This window comes from Crinia signifera, chromosome 11 (assembly GCF_055691185.1).
Source record: "Crinia signifera chromosome 11, ASM5569118v1, whole genome shotgun sequence".
In the NCBI taxonomy this organism is placed as follows: Eukaryota; Metazoa; Chordata; class Amphibia; order Anura; family Myobatrachidae; genus Crinia; species Crinia signifera.
The window spans coordinates 19705916-19723593 of NC_139227.1; the positions used below are offsets into that span (position 1 = coordinate 19705916).

Sequence of the window (17678 nt, forward strand, 5' to 3'; positions counted from 1 at the left end):
TCATAAAAATCTAAATCACAAGGAATAAAGCAGTGTGTGTTTTGGGAATTAACTCCCTGTCTACATCTTTTTAAGTTTATTAAATACATATAAGGGAGATGTGTACAGGTGCTTTTTGCGCCCCTATAACACTTATTTATTAACAGTTCTTTTATAGCGCATACATATTCCGCAGCGCTGTACAGAGAATATTTGAACATTCACATCAGTCCCTGCCCCAGCGGAGTTCACAATCTATATTCCCTACCACATGTGCATGCACACACAGACATTCTAGGGTTTACTTTGTTAGGAGCAAATTTTTGGATTGTGGGAGGAAACCGGAGTACCCGGAGGAAACCCACGCAAGTACGGGGAGAATATACAAACTCTGCACAGTTAGGGCCATGGTGGGAATTGAACCCATGACCTCAGTGCTGTGAGGCAGCAATGCTAACCATTACACCATCCGTGCTGCCCCTCACTAACGAGGCGAAGCAGGAAGTGACATCGACAGGATGTATTAACATCTTGTCCACCTAAGAGCCAACTCCCCCCTCCAGCCATGTCCCCTGGAGCAGACAACGCATCAGCTTGCGCTGTTTGCTTTCCCCTGGCTGGCTGTACTGGGCATGTGCGAGATCTCACTACTCATACAAGATCTCCTGTGCAGCCCGAAGCATACCTTGCTGTGGGGATAGGGCATCGCCACCCTGCATATGTCGAAGGCAGAGGTTAAGAAGAGTTATTTGTTCTCTAGGACATGGGTTCTCAAACCCGGTCCTCAGGACCTCACACAGTTCACGTTTTCCAGGTTACCCGACAGGTGCACTCATTACTCATGGACACATTTTAAAAGATCCACAGGTGGAGCTAATTATTTCACATGTGATTCTGTGAGGAGACCTGCAAAACATGCACCGTGTGGGGTCCTGAGGACGGAGTTTGGGAACCTGCGATCTAGGACATAGTGTTTCCCAAACTGCCTGTCTAGGTACCCTGGGGTGCCATGAGGCTCTTGTATCTCTGATTGGTGGGTCAGGACCAAATTAAATTGCTAGTAGCCAACAGGATAGCTGTTCGCCATCCCGTTCGCACCCACCAGTGTGGGGCGGTGGCGACGGGCTGCACCCATGGGAACGCCCATGAAAACGCTGGGGGTTCCCGTGGTTGTTAAGCAGTGACGAGGATTAGGCAGTGTTACACGAGTCAGGAAATTAGGCAGTGACACGTCACCAGGTAGTACCCAGTGAGTACTACTGTATGCAGCCAGCATTGTTCATATTAAAAAGATCTATCAGATGTGGAAAGTATTTGTCGGTGTGTACATAACTAGAGATGGGTCGTTCGCGAACAAAGCGGGTCGTTTGGACAGATCCCATAAAAGACGGAGTGATCCCGAAAAGGTGAACCGTCATACTTTTACTTTCAGTTTCGTTTTCCATCACAATGCATTTGCCTGAGCTCAGCACTGCCACCTGTGGCAGCTGAGATGTACTAACTCTGGAGACTGAGTACAGTGCTGCGACAGCAAGTGAAAGAATAACAAGGCTTCTGCTGCTAGGGATGGCCATCGGTCCAGACACCATCGATGGTTGCCATCTGTGGCGATTCTGCATCCAGCCATCGATCAGTGTTTTACTCGGTCATGTATGTTCTTATTTGTTTATCTCACGGTTTAAAAAAAAAAAAAGTAAAAAAAAAAAAAAGGCAATACATGATTGTAAAACAAATTATGCTTTATTATCAAATTACCCCTCCCCCCAAAGCGAACCGTTGACTTGTGCAAAAGATCCGGATCTTTTCACGGACTGATTTGCTGGATCCCAGCTCTCGTTAGTGACCCGTTTTGCCCATCTAACCATGTAGGTTGGTTTTGTTTCTATGGAGATAATTCTGGTCCACACGGAACGCTGAAACTTTTGCAGCGTTGCGCGTGGATCAAATGCGGCTCGTATGGCCGCCCGTCCCCCTCGCTCGCCAAGTTCCCCTCACAGCTGTGAACGGATGTTTTGCATAAACAGCCATTTGCAGCCTGGGGTGCGGGGGCCAAATCATTCAATGGCCGCGATCATCGAATGATTTAAAAGGTGCACGCAAAACGAAGACTCTCTGGTGTCTTAGCTTTGCGTGCTTCCTCTACAGGAGTTTAAATGAGTTTTAACCTGAGCTGTAGATTTAATATGAAGAATATCTCGCTTGATGTAGAACAACTAGTTGGGGTGAATAAATATGAATCCGATCTTGAAGAAGTCTCAGTTGTTAGGAGACGGAACGCGTCAGCGCCCCATCTGGTCTGTGGCCAAATGATTGTCATCACAGCAGTAAGCCCTTCACCACCCAGGTCCCTCTCTGTGTAACAGCTGGACGGTTCTTGGGACCCGATCCACAGGCACCTTAACTGGACCACTCCCGTTAGCCACCCACTAGAGGCTGACCATGCTTCTTCAGCTGATTCCTGTGGAGCATGGCCTATACATTACAGCTTCACAATCCCGGTGGCGTTTCTTCATAGAACGGACTGCGTGGCAGGTAAAAGCTTCCCATTAAAACCTGTGCTATTAATGGGAACAATATCCTTATGTTTGGAACACTTCAAGTACTTTTTATACAGGTATGCCTGCGTGATGCATTTATGGGGTTCCAATTAATACTCTCCTGCATCCGCTACTAATTGATCAGCTTAAGAATATCTGCCTGCTGCTTCGTTAACAGCTATTTGACTTACTTTTTAATTGCTGGGATGCAAGCAATACTAATTAATTGGTTTATTATTATATACATATATATATATAAGCCTTGCGGCTTTTATCAAAATATATATCTTCTGCTTATGCAAATTTGTGAATAAATCGGATTAAGCATTAATTATACTGTATGCAGCCTTTCTAATACCACTTTCAGACCGCACTCTAGACCCGGGTTATTGCCGTGTCCTTGCGGCCGCAACACGGGTCGAGGTGCGGTCAGTGCAGTGTGAATGGGTTCCTGGGTCGAGCGACCCGGGTCCCGCTCACAGTATGGTGGAGGTATCGCTGTCAGCTCCACGCGATGCCTCCTCCCAAGCCCCCTGGTGATATGCCGCCGCTCAGCACCGCCGCTCAGCACCGCCCTGTGTGACGTCACCGACAATAAGCCAGGTCAGATGCGGAGCTTTCAGACCGCAAATGTCATGTTGCTAAAGGGACCAGTGTCCTAATCCTGGGTGCGACCCGGAATTTGCGGTCTGAAAACAGTATACATCTCCAGGAATAAGGGAAACACATGCTTGAGATTAGTACTAGATGGACTAGCTAAAGCTTGGTAGGAATGTTCCAATCAGAGGCTTAACTCTGGGAGGCAATGGAGTCATCTGCCACTGTGCTCCTGCCCCCAAGGGGGCACCTCTCCTCCCCTGCACTATGAATCAGTTCATTGAAAGCGGTCAATATTGCTTCTGTGGCTGACTCCTCCTCCTAGCAGAATAGATGTCACACTCTTTATTCTAAACATACATTTTTTCAAGTGTCACAACCTATATTAGAACCCTAGGTCTGTCGTACTGGAGTCAGACACCTTACTGACTGAGCGATTTGGGGGGCACCAATATATATTTTGCCTCCGGGCAACTGGGACAAACTTACGCCGCTTCCAAGTCTGCTCTATCACGGTAAGCAAGACAGATCCTCCTAGAACCCCAAGACATAACAAGGGAGATAAAAGTATATGGGCATCCATATTTTTTCCCAGAGCTATCCAGGTAGGGGGAAAATGCAACGCATTGCTGCTTCTGCACAGCGCAGTATCCCAGCCTTACAGTATACAGCAGAGAAAAACGGATCTTACACCAAACACTTTTATTTGTGCGGTTTAATATTTTCTCAAACAAAAAGAAAATAACACAGTAAAAGTCTGTTAAAACTTAAAGCTTCGGCGATCTTCCATCCTGTCACTTACATTCAGTGGAACTTAAAAGACCAAAAAAGGAGAAAAAAAATGAAATACTTGAAGTGCAAATAAATTTCTTATGCAGTTGTATTGTGTTATCTTCTTTGTTAACAGCAAATGGGTTAAGGAAAACACGGGAAGAATTGCTGTAGTGTATAGGAACGCCTTGACAGCTGCACGGCTACGTAAGAATTTACAACAGGCTTGGGTATAGTGCGGCTTTTCAGTTGTCGGACTACAATTTCCAGCACAGCATGGCAACTTCAACAACTGCCGTAGTCACAGGTTTATAATCCAATGTCCTTGTTCACTTGTACAAGCTCATGGTGGGGCTCTGGTATATGCACATGTAGGCATCGCACAGGAGCCGCCGCGCGCAGCCCTGGATATTACGAGAGTCTAAGGCGTGAAGTTCTTCTAAGGACATCTTCAGATATTCCCCAACTTCCGGACAAGGAGTGACTTGTGGAATGTTAAAACCATTTTGCCCACCTGAAGGGAAAAAAAAACAAAAACATTAATCTTAACCTTTTACGATGTTTCTCAATTAAAAATCTGAAAAAATAAATAAAAATAAAATTATATATATATATATATATATATATATATATATATATATATAAATAAAAGTATGGACAGGAGCGCAGCACTCGGGATGGAATAGAAATAAATCAACACGTAGCCAAGCTAATGTGGTTGACGTTTCAGCCTTGCGGCTTTTATCAAAACAGCTAACAACACAGCTACAAAAACGCGTTTCTCCGCCTTTAGTCAGTCATCAGCGGATGACTGACTAAAGGCGGAGAAACGCGTTTTTGTAGCTGTGTTGTGTTCCAGATACCGCTAAGGCATAATTGCCCATCGCTTCCAACCACGCCAGATGAGTGGCAATTGTTCTTCAGGCTGCTACTCATACCCCTTCTCAGCTTCTACAAACATCTTGCTGAGTGTGAGGGTGGACTGAGTTTTGGATACCTATCAAAGGCTAAACTGTGGAAACATCACTACAGCCTGAAGCCCTATTGAATGAGCGGAACTGGTAACTATGGAATCTGCCTTGCCTAAATTATGTCAAGACTGAGAAATGAGCCATTTTAGCTTACTACAGATGTATCGAGATTCATCTTTGCAGGTAATGGCGACGCCATCGCCATCACCTGCATCCCCGCCATCTGAATGCCGGAAGGGGACGCGCGCGCACGTCCCCTTCCGACGGTGCTGCCCTTGGTCGCCCGGTGCCCACACCGGGCGACCGCACCCCCCCGCAGCCTCCTCGGGTCCCCCCCGGCACTATCGAGCGGGAGGCGGACAGTATTGCGTCTGTTAAGTGTTGTTATTGAAGTGCACTTCGCTGCTATTTGAGAGATATTTTATTGAATATATATCTGCTTTATATTTTTTAATAAATATTCCTACTATTGAGGAAATCTGTATCTGGTATCTCCTTTCCTGAACATAGCTGCGCTCCTTGGTTATGCATGCGAGCCTAGGCAGCATGATTATCACTAAATTGATTCTGTCTGTACAGAGGTACACAACCTCTGTTAACAGGGAGCAGCAACAGTGTTCAGGGGATCCATTATTAATACTACTGGTGTGCTTATTCCTTCTATCCTACCAGCGCTCCTAGGTGACCCCAGGGTCACAATTATATAGTCTCATTCAAAGCAATCAGATCACGCATGGCTTCATTGATTTGTACACAATACCATTATCTGGGTTCACTGTTGTTTTGGGGCCAAACACGGAACAGTAGCTGGCAAGCCGACAGACACTGGCTGCAATATGGCAAAGCAGCTTCAGCTTAATTGGATCTCAGTGTATATTACCTTGAACAGATTCTAGATCTACAATGTCTAGTCAGACCGTCAATAAGTTGCCACCATATGGTCAACAGTGCTTAATGTTGACTGGTACCAAAAGTCTACGGGTTCAAAACATGAAAATGGTCGACACACAAATCGTTAACGCATGTTTTACCAACATTTGCTGGCTATCCTATCTACCTGGCGTCTGCTGGGAACAGTAACTTGTGGCGAGCGATGTGAGGGGACACATTTGTACTGATGGTAGTCACATAACTTAGAATAGACAAGATCTGGCCTAAAACCCTACCCAAAAAACTTGTGTTGATCTCTTGTAATTGTTGCTCTTAAGTGCTGTCGACAATACTGTATGTTGTTCATGTACTGACTGTAGATCTATTATACCGCACCATTTGAAAAAAGCAATCCAGATCTCTTCCTATAAGACAGGGGTGGCCAAACCGGTCCTCGAGATCTACCAACAGCCACATTCCCCAGATCACCTAGCTGGTGCACAGCTGTAGTCATTACTAACTGTCACATTCCCCAGACCACCTAGCCGGTGCACAGCTGTAGTCATTACTAACTGTCACATTCTCCAGATCACCTAGCCGGTGCACAGCTGTAGTCATTACTAACTGTCACATTCCCCAGATCACCTAGCTGGTGCACAGCTGTAGTCATTACTAACTGTCACATTCCCCAGATCACCTAGCTGGTGCACAGCTGTAGTCATTACTAACTGTCACATTCCCCAGATCACCTAGCTGGTGCGCAGCTGTAGTCATTACTAACGGTCCACATTCCCCAGATCACCTAGCTGGTGCGCAGCTGTAGTCATTACTAACTGTCACATTCCCCAGATCACCTAGCTGGTGCACAGCTGTAGGCATTACTAACTGTCACATTCCCCAAATCACCTAGCTGGTGCACAGCTGTAGTCATTACTAACTGTCACATTCCCCAAATCTCCTAGCTGGTGCACAGCTGTAGGCATTACTAAATGTCACATTCCCCAGATCACCTAGCTGGTGCGCAGCTGTAGTCATTACTAACGGTCCACATTCCCCAGATCACCTAGCTGGTGCGCAGCTGTAGTCATTACTAACTGTCACATTCCCCAGATCACCTAGCTGGTGCACAGCTGTAGGCATTACTAACTGTCACATTCCCCAAATCACCTAGCTGGTGCACAGCTGTAGTCATTACTAACTGTCACATTCCCCAGATCACCTAGCTGGTGCGCAGCTGTAGTTATTACTAACTGTCACATTCCCCAGATCACCTAGCTGGTGCACAGCTGTAGTCATTACTAAATGTCACATTCCCCAGATCACCTAGCTGGTGCGCAGCTGTAGTCATTACTAACGGTCACATTCCCCAGATCACCTAGCTGGTGCACAGCTGTAGTCATTACTAACTGTCACATTCCCCAGATCACCTAGCTGGTGCGCAGCTGTAGCTATTACTAACTGTCACATTCCCCAGATCACCTAGCTGGTGCACAGCTGTAGTCATTACTAACTGTCACATGACCCAGATCACCTAGCTGGTGCACAGCTGTAGTCATTACTAACTGTCACATGACCCAGATCACCTAGCTGGTGCACAGCTGTAGTCATTACTAACTGTCACATTCCCCAGATCACCTAGCTGGTGCACAGCTGTAGGCATTACTAACTGTCACATTCCCCAAATCTCCTAGCTGATGCACAGCTGTAGTTATTACTAACTGTCACATTCCCCAGATCACCTAGCTGTTGCACAGCTGTAGTCATTACTAACTGTCACATTCCCCAGATCACCTAGCTGGTGCACAGCTGTAGTTATTACTAACTGTCACATTCCCCAGATCACCTAGCTGCTGCACAGCTGCAGTCATTACTAACGGTCACATTTTCAAACCATCTGCATTCATTCCTACTATAGATCCACAGGTTGCCTGGAAAACATGCACTGTTGGTAGATCTTGAGGACAGGTTTGGCCACCCCTGATATAAGACACATACTGTATATAAGGAGCAATCCACATTTATCTTCCATAGGTTTATGTTCTAGCTTGGTTAAGTCCGAGGCTCCCCCTTTAGTGTCTAAAGTCCGCCTATAAAGCCGCTGATGACCAATCAGTGTGCATGCATTTAGTAGGCAGGAATATCTGTATATATGGAATACTGAGGACCAGAGGAACATCGTCAACATATGCTTCCGTTCTCTTTTCACTAAAATGTCCCGAAATGTATCATATTTTGTGTGGGATTACTAAGGAACGTCATGCGTACCATCACGGTCTGCCATGCTGTCAAAAAATACCCAAGAAGAGTCATCCCGGCCGTACTTTACGAAAGCCACATAATGACTAGTCTCTATGCAGAGCACGGCAAACAGGTCCATCTTCTGGTATGGTATGCAGCCCCGGCGCCAGTCCCAGTCCGGCAGCTCTTTGGGGAGAGATACTGGGTTGAATTTATGATGCTGTCGTTTCGGATGGAGGTGAACCTAAGGAGACCATAGGAGAAAACATATAAACACAACAAACAAAACATTTCAAAATCGATATATATAAAATGTGTGTGTATGTATGTGTGTATTTATTTTAAATTGATTTATTTACAGATTCTTATATAGCGCAGCGTATTCCATTGCTCTTTACAATTGGAAACATAGATAAAAAAAACTGGGTAGTAACAAACTGACATAGAGGTAGGAGGGCCCTGCTCGAAGTTTACAATGTATAGGAGTGTGTATGTTCCAGCAGAACTTTGGAATGCCAGGAGCAATTTACACCAATCTTGGTACACATATGACTTGGAAACTGGAAAAAAGTACTCTGGGGGTAAGACACCCCTAGCAACCCTGTCCCGGGGTCCCAAAAAGGGGGTCGGGACACTACACAAAGTGGGTCAAGGAAGATATAGCAAAGTTGCATAACATTAAGGGGGTAGAAGTTATTGATTGGGTACAGACTATGTTCACATCCACTTAACCCTCAATCCCGACTCCCGTTGGGGTCCCAAAACGTGTCCGGCTACTACAAAGTGGGTTTGGGGATAGAAGATATGTACGGCAGAGTTGCATAACATAAAGGGGGTAGAGGACATGGGGTTTAAGAAAAAAAAAAAACAACAGGTATATGCCAGTCACACCATAGGCATGGGCATGGCGAGCAGTAAAGCTTAAAAGAAGGATAAAGTTCGAGTTATGCTAATTTCCCAACCAAAGGAGCATTGATTACATTTACAAATGTTTATTAACCCACATGAAAACAATGCACAAACCTATACCAAAAAGACCAAGAACATGTACCGCTAGGGGTTGCTGTGCATTTGTACGTCCAACTTATGCCGGTACTGTAACTGAAACCACATTTTATTGAACACAACTGCTACCAGATCTAAGGCAGCAGCGCAGAACACGTCTCTGTACGCAGCGCGCACTAACCTGGGTGTTACAGGTCTTACAGAACTGCTTGATTTTCCCGGCAGAAATGTCACAGTCGTCATAGCACTCTCTGCATTCATACATGGCCAGCCCTCCGCAGATACGGCACTGCCTCGGAGCTGGAGAGGAGTAGGAAAAAGGCAGGGGTGACCATCAGGGACCGAAACGGTAACACTGGGTAAACGGCTGCAGCATCAGTAATTCATGTGGGTAACACAAGAATAGTCCAAACCAGCTACCAGTGGCGTAACGAGGGTTCAGGGGGTGCAGCTGCTATGGGGCCCTTGCTGTTTTAGGTCCCGCAGCTCCCCCTGCACCCACACAGTCATAGATTGGGGGATTCAGGCTGAATCATTAACCAGCCTGAACGGAGGAACCTTACCCGGCTGGCCAGAGCAGGAAAAACTGCAGCACATGGGATTTGTAGTTTAGCTGTTACTGCCCAGACTCTGAGCAGATTAACTACAAATCCCATGATGCCACTATTCATTTTAAAGATGGCCACCGCGGAGCTAGCAGACACAGCACATGGGCTGTCCTGCCTGTCCACTCCACACCAAGAGCCAGATGGGCCTCTCCCAGTGTTGCTCTGTCAGTGCCAACTGTAGGGTTTAAACAGGAGGGTGCAGATCGAGCAGGTGGGCGGAGCTACATGTCAGTGATTTGGGGGTTTATTGTACTGCGCTCAACTTAATCTGCTATAGTTATGGGCCCCATACATCAGCAATCACAATTTATGGATTTCCAGATACAGGGATTTTTTGGCCAGATAAATGGATTTTACAATCTATCTGACTTTGCCCACACATTACAGATTTATTTCAGTGATCGGCAGATTTTTCCATCTAAAGATTGCATCTTCATATCTGGAAATTGCCCCAATCGATTGTCATTTCAGCTGTTCATAATGTAAATAGATGAAGAAGACAAATTGGGAACGCCCACACATATAAAAAAGATCTGCAGATAATACCAGATTATTAAACATGTTTAAAAATCTGATTAAGCAATCGATTGGCGATTTTGATTGGGATTGCCAAAAGGGGGAGCCCACACATCTAAAATTAATTGTGGCAATCATCTCCATATCTGAAAATTGTCACAATTAATTGCTGATGTATGGGGCCCTTAAGGCTCTGCTTAGCCTCAGGGGTTACCCGTTTCCCCTGTGGGTCATAAATGCAAACCCCCACTCTTTTTTGGAGCTACATGGCAGCCTGCATATGTGAGGAGGAGGCAGTTGCAATGAAGACACTGTGCCCGCCCATTTTTGTTTTATTACTTGATTGGTCTCAAGATAAGAGAAACTGAACCTTTCAATAAAAACATAACAGACTTTGGGGTAGATTTATTATAGCGGCGCTAAGAGCGCCGCTATAACACTCCCTGCTTCGCCTCATTAGAGAGGCGAAGCAGGAGGGGACACCGACAAGATCTACTAAGATCTTGCCCGCTGAAGTGGGGGAGCGCTAACTCCCCCCTCCAGCGATGTCCCCTCCAGCTGACAGCGCATCAGTTAACATTGACGTGCCGACTGGACTGCGCATGTGCGGGATCTCGCTACTCATGCGAGATCCCCAGCGCAGCTCAGCGCCAGCAGCAGGGACGGCGCTGTCCCTGCTGTAGGTATAGGGCATCGCCGCCTGCAGGTGTCGAAGTCGATAGCTGCAGGCGGCGGAACGGCCAGCGATGCTGACCGTTCATAAATCAGGCAGGAGGCAGGCGCGCAGTACAAAATATCGTAGCTGTGCTATGCCTCCTGCCTCACACCGCCGCTGATAAAGTACCCGGACAGCATGTGTGATAGATCAGGGGAAGCGCTATCCCCTGCCATAAGGCACGGGGATAGCGCATGTTCCCCTGATCGCCAGATAATAAATCTACCAGTCTGTTTCTTAACCGGTTAACACATTTGACCCATCACACTTCACATTATACAGAAATATACAGACACCTCTGTTACAGTAATAGGCTTCTACTCACTGTCTTCCAGTAAATCTGTGATATTCAGATCCAGGGAAGGGAAGATTTTGTTGAACATCTTAAAGTCTTTTCCGAATCGAGGCATCTGAATTATTAGGCATGATGGAGCCTATGGAAAGACATAATTGATTGATGTACTATATATAACATAAATTAAGAGGGTCTATTTCTGGCTATCTTCCGGTATTATTAATCAATTATCATTCATATTGACTCAAGGACAGTATTAATACTTAAATATGAATTTCATTTGCAAGTTGAAATTCCTAGCATCGTTGTGGCACAGAGCCGTGAGTCTTAGTGCACCCAATACATAAAAATGGGGGTTCCCATCATTGTCTCCATATTGTCCACACTGCAGGAAGGACACACCACTCATGGTCCAAGGTGAACGCTATACAGAGACCTCAAGGAGAATGGACAGACTGCTATACGGAGACCTCAGATAGAATGGACAGAGGGAACTGCTATACGGAGACCTCAGATAGAATGGACAGAGCGAACTGCTATACAGAGACCTCAGAGAGAATGGAATGAGGGAACTGCTATACGGAGACCTCAGATAGAATGGACAGAGGGAACTACTATACAGAGACCTCAGATAGAATGGACAGAGGGAACTGCTATACAGAGACCTCAGAGAGAATGGACAGAGGGAACTGCTATACAGAGACCTCAGATAGAATGGACAGAGGGAACTGCTATACGGAGACCTCAGATAGAATGGACAGAGGGAACTGCTATACAGAGACCTCAGATAGAATGGACAGAGGGAACTGCTATACAGAGACCTCAGAGAGAATGGACAGAGGGAACTGCTATACAGAGACCTCAGATAGAACGGACAGAGGGAACTGCTATACGGAGACCTCAGATAGAATGGACAGAGGGAACTGCTATACAGAGACCTCAGAGAGAATGGACATAGGGAACTGCTATACAGAGTGCTCAGAGAGAATGGACAGAGGGAACTGCTATACAGAGACCTCAGAGAGAATGGACAGAGGGAACTGCTATACAGAGACCTCAGATAGAATGGACAGAGGGAACTGCTATACAGAGACCTCAGAGAGAATGGACAGAGCGAACTACTATACAGAGACCTCAGATAGAATGGACAGAGGGAACTGCTATACAGAGACCTCAGAGAGAATGGACAGAGGGAACTGCTATACAGATACCTCAGATAGAATGGACAGAGGGAACTGCTATACAGAGACCTCAGAGAGAATGGACAGAGGGAACTACTATACAGAGACCTCAGATAGAATGGACAGAGGGAACTGCTATACAGAGACCTCAGAGAGAATGGACAGAGGGAACTGCTATACAGAGACCTCAGATAGAATGGACAGAGGGAACTGCTATACGGAGACCTCAGATAGAATGGACAGAGGGAACTGCTATACAGAGACCTCAGATAGAATGGACAGAGGGAACTGCTATACAGAGACCTCAGAGAGAATGGACAGAGGGAACTGCTATACAGAGACCTCAGATAGAATGGACAGAGGGAACTGCTATACAGAGACCTCAGAGAGAATGGACAGAGGGAACTACTATACAGAGACCTCAGATAGAATGGACAGAGGGAACTGCTATACAGAGACCTCAGAGAGAATGGACAGAGGGAACTGCTATACGGAGACCTCAGATAGAATGGACAGAGGGAACTGCTATACAGAGACCTCAGATAGAATGGACAGAGGGAACTGCTATACAGAGACCTCAGATAGAATGGACAGAGGGAACTGCTATACAGAGACCTCAGATAGAATGGACAGAGGGAACTGCTATACAGAGACCTCAGACAGAATGGACAGAGGGAACTGCTATACGGAGACCTCAGATAGAATGGACAGAGGGAACTGCTATACAGAGACCTCAGATAGAATGGACAGAGGGAACTGCTATACGGAGACTTAAGATAGAATGGACAGAGGGAACTGCTATACAGAGACCTCAGATAGAATGGACAGAGGGAACTGCTATACAGAGACCTCAGATAGACTGGACAGAGGGAACTGCTATACGGAGACCTCAGAGAGAATGGACAGAGGGAACTGCTATACAGAGACCTCAGATAGAATGGACAGAGGGAACTGCTATACAGAGACCTCAGATAGACTGGACAGAGGGAACTGCTATACGGAGACCTCAGAGAGAATGGACAGAGGGAACTGCTATACAGAGACCTCAGATAGAATGGACAGAGGGAACTGCTATACAGAGACCTCAGATAGAATGGACAGAGGGAACTGCTATACAGAGACCTCAGAGAGAATGGACAGAGGGAACTGCTATACGAAGACCTCCGATAGAATGGACAGAGGGAACTGCTATACGGAGTCCTCAGATGGAATGGACAGAGGGAACTGTTATACAGAGACCTCAGACAGAATGGACAGAGCGAACTGTTATACGGAGACCTCAGATAGACTGGACAGAGGGAACTACTATACGGAGACCTCAGATAGAATGGACAGAGGGAACTGCTATACAGAGACCTCAGACAGAATGGCCAGAGCGAACTGTTATACGGAGACCTCAGATAGAATGGACAGAGGGAACTGCTATACGGAGACCTCAGATAGAATGGACATAGGGAACTGCTATACAGAGACCTCAGACAGAATGGACAGAGCGAACTGTTATACGGAGACCTCAGATAGAATGGACATAGGGAACTGCTATACAGAGACCTGAGATAGAATGGACAGAGGGAACTACTATACGGAGACCTCAGATAGAATGGACAGAGGGAACTGCTATACAGAGACTTCAGATAGAATGGACAGAGGGAACTGCTATACAGAGACCTCAGAGAGAATGGACAGAGGGAACTGCTATACAGAGACCTCAGATAGAATGGACAGAGGGAACTGCTATACAGAGACCTCAGAGAGAATGGACAGAGGGAACTGCTATACGGAGACCTCAGATAGAATGGACATAGGGAACTACTATACGGAGACCTCAGATAGAATGGACAGAGGGAACTGCTATACGGAGACCTCAGACAGAATGGACAGAGGGAACTGCTATACAGAGACATCAGATAGAATGGACAGAGGGAACTGCTATACAGAGAACTCAGATAGAACGGACAGAGGGAACTGCTATACAGAGACCTCAGAGAGAATGGACAGAGGGAACTGCTATACGGAGACCTCAGATAGAATGGACATAGGGAACTACTATACGGAGACCTCAGATAGAATGGACAGAGGGAACTGCTATACGGAGACCTCAGACAGAATGGACAGAGGGAACTGCTATACAGAGACATCAGATAGAATGGACAGAGGGAACTGCTATACAGAGAACTCAGATAGAACGGACAGAGGGAACTGCTATACAGAGACCTCAGAGAGAATGGACAGAGGGAACTGCTATACGGAGACCTCAGATAGAATGGACATAGGGAACTGCTATACGGAGACCTCAGATAGAATGGACAGAGGGAACTGCTATACGGAGACCTCAGATAGAATGGACAGAGGGAACTACTATACGGAGACCTCAGATAGAACGGACAGAGGGAACTGCTATACAGAGACCTCAGATAGAATGGACAGAGGGAACTGCTATACGGAGACCTCAGACAGAATGGACAGAGGGAACTGCTATACAGAGACATCAGATAGAATGGACAGAGGGAACTGCTATACGGAGACCTCAGATAGAACGGACAGAGGGAACTGCTATACAGAGACCTCAGAGAGAATGGACAGAGGGAACTGCTATACGGAGACCTCAGATAGAATGGACATAGGGAACTACTATACAGAGACATTTCTTAAGCTAAAAAAGCAATTGCTAAAAAGCCACTGCTTCAAGGTCAAGACATTTTCTTTTTTAATTGCAATTCTGATTGAACTAAAAAAAAGTTTAGAACAAATACATCTAGTAAATGACACGCAATGATTTTTTTCTTGATTCCCAAAACATTTATGTTTGCATGGCTTACCATAGTTACCACTGAGAATGCTCACCTCTGCAAACTTTAAGCTGCTGTTAATAAATGACCACTCTAATAGCTGCTGAATGGTGGGTACCCCAACATTCTCGTTCTTGTCCATGAAGATCTGGTAGAAGTAGCAGTCTTGTACTTTCTGTCCTGCTGACCTATGAGTTTGTAACAGATTGCTAATTAACCAAATAAAAAGAACAAATGTATAATATATACATACATATATATATATATGGATACACAAAAGAGAGGGAGTTCAGCGCCAAGATATGGTATACAGAGAGTAATTAGAAGGATAGTTATGTGGTCCCTTTAAAGTAAAAAAGCACTCCCCACTAATAATGGGTGTCTGCACGGGTCCAACTTGAGGGACGGTGGTGGACCGTCTCTATAGAAAGAAGGATATTTAAAGAAAGTTTGCGGATCCCGGCGATCTATGCTTAATTATATAAAAACTGGACAAATTTGACTATGTCAAAAAAGATAGAAATTTATTACAATAAATGAGGGGATATGGGGTACACAGCAATCAATAAAAAATATATGAAACTAGCACATAAAAGTATAAAAAATGAGTATTACTTATAATAAGAGCAGTAGTATTGACGAGAGATAAAAACAAATAAGAGAAAATTCCTTTAGAATAAAAACCTTTTTAGAATAAAAAGAATATTTCACAGTAGCTTTAGTATAAAGGAAACATAGCTTAACTGAGGGATGAGGATAAGGACTCAAAAGCTGCCCGACATGTTTCGTCTTACAAGACTTCCTCTTGAGGAAGACGAAACATGGTAAGGAGAGCGATCGTCACCTGACGATCGCTCTCCTTACCAGGCATCCCCCTACTACCCGCTGTTCCTGTGTTGGGTGCCCGAGACGCCGAGTCCACGTGGAGTGACCAGCGTTCCTTGCTGTGGTTTCCCCCAGAGCTCCGGAGGCGGTAGGAGTGATTGCCTGGATTGTATATATAATATCGTGTGGTAGCCAGCCCACAGCAGTGTGTTTTTTGGTACGAGCATTATATTGGCTGTTACCTTGGAGCTTTTTACTGCCCATTAAAATTTCGTGGTTTTACACTATGGAGCGCTCCTCCTTTGTTCTATTTTGACAGATCTTCCCCCGTTCCTTAAATCCTGGGAACTAATTTGGAGTGAGCAGCAGTCTGGAAAGAGGACTTGGTGTTTTTTCCTTCATAGAGTCTGAAACTCTTGAAGTTTGTACCAGCTGGTTGGACTCAATTCAGCGCTAATTTTACCAGTCTTCTTTTGCAATATATATATATATATATATATATAATAACGATTTTCAAAAAAATGAAAACAGTGCCGCCTCCTGTTTTCATTTTTTTGAAAATCGTTATTATATACTTCTGATGTGGAAGGCACCTCACCTGTTGACCTATTGGATATACTAAGTGCCGGTCCTCTCGACCTCTATATATATATATATATATATATATATATATATATATATATATATATATATATATATATATATTTGTGTACTATCACGGTGCCCATCGCATCGCAGACCATAAGGCATGCGATGGTATGTGATGCGATGGTATGCAACGAGATTTCCCCCGATGTCATACAATGTTAAAATTGTATAGCATTGTATATGGCATACAATGCCATACAATGCAATGCAATTTTAAATTGTATAAGCACCCTAATGGGGGCTTACAATGTTAAATGCACCCCCACTATGAACGTGAACCCGAAGCGTGGCGAGCGCAGCGAGCCCGCGAGGGGCGGAGGTACGCCTCCTCTGACCTTTTCAAACCCCCACTATCCACCTCGGCGTGGAGTTGATGTTATATAGTGTGGCGAGCGCAGCGAGCCACCGAGCCCGAAGCGTGGTGAGCGCAGCGATGGGACGCGGAACACATGTAAAGTAATACGCGTGCGCTCGCCACGCTTCGGACTCGGTGGCTCGCTACACTATATAAAATCAACTCGTGGATAGTGGGGGTATGAAAAGGTCGGAGGACGCGTACCGCCGCCCCTCGCGGGCTCCCTACGCTTCGGGTTGGCGTTCATACTGGGGGTGGCATGGGGGTGCATTTAACATTGTAAGCACCCAACTGTAACCAACCAAGATCCCGACACGATCTAATGTGGGTCGAATAGAAAGTGAAATCTCACCGTGTGTACACACCTTAAAAAAAATACATAAAAAAAAAAAAAGCATCAGCAGCAAAAGGGTTAAAGAAAAGCAAGTAATCCAGCAGCACGTTCGAAGTTTCATGTACAGCCTTACAGGGAGTTTTTAATTTTTGGAAAATATTTATAATACAAAATTAAAAAAAAAATGACCATGTCAATTAAATATAAGATTTCAAATCTTATTCATATAAGAAAAATGCAAGCTGCATCATGCATAAAAGTGGCTTATATCGGTCTAGTGGTTAAGATATCACTACAGTACATTATAATAACAGTCCCGTTTTGCCATCACTTTCATTCTTAGTTCCCACCACTAGATGCCACACTCTTCATGTTTTATGTTCACTTTCTCCTCCTGGATCAACTAAATCTGGATTCCTTGTACAAGGATCGAAACTGATTACA

The 17678-nt window shown here is 45.3% G+C and overlaps 1 protein-coding gene across 4 annotated transcripts in view; it reads right to left on the reverse strand.

Moving 5' to 3' along the window:
- Positions 1-3800: 3800 nt before the first annotated feature.
- CYLD (CYLD lysine 63 deubiquitinase) overlaps positions 3801-17678 on the reverse strand; it is an 83454-nt gene continuing 69576 nt past the window's right edge. For all 4 annotated transcript variants that reach the window (XM_083165234.1, XM_083165235.1, XM_083165236.1 and 1 more), the window contains exons 17-21: positions 15128-15260; positions 11133-11241; positions 9150-9268; positions 7991-8207; positions 3801-4398 (exon numbers count right to left, since the gene is read on the reverse strand). In XM_083165234.1, the coding sequence (XP_083021360.1) occupies positions 4214-4398; positions 7991-8207; positions 9150-9268; positions 11133-11241; positions 15128-15260 (763 nt within the window). In that variant the 3' untranslated portion in view covers positions 3801-4213. The remainder of the gene's footprint in view (positions 4399-7990; positions 8208-9149; positions 9269-11132; positions 11242-15127; positions 15261-17678) is intronic.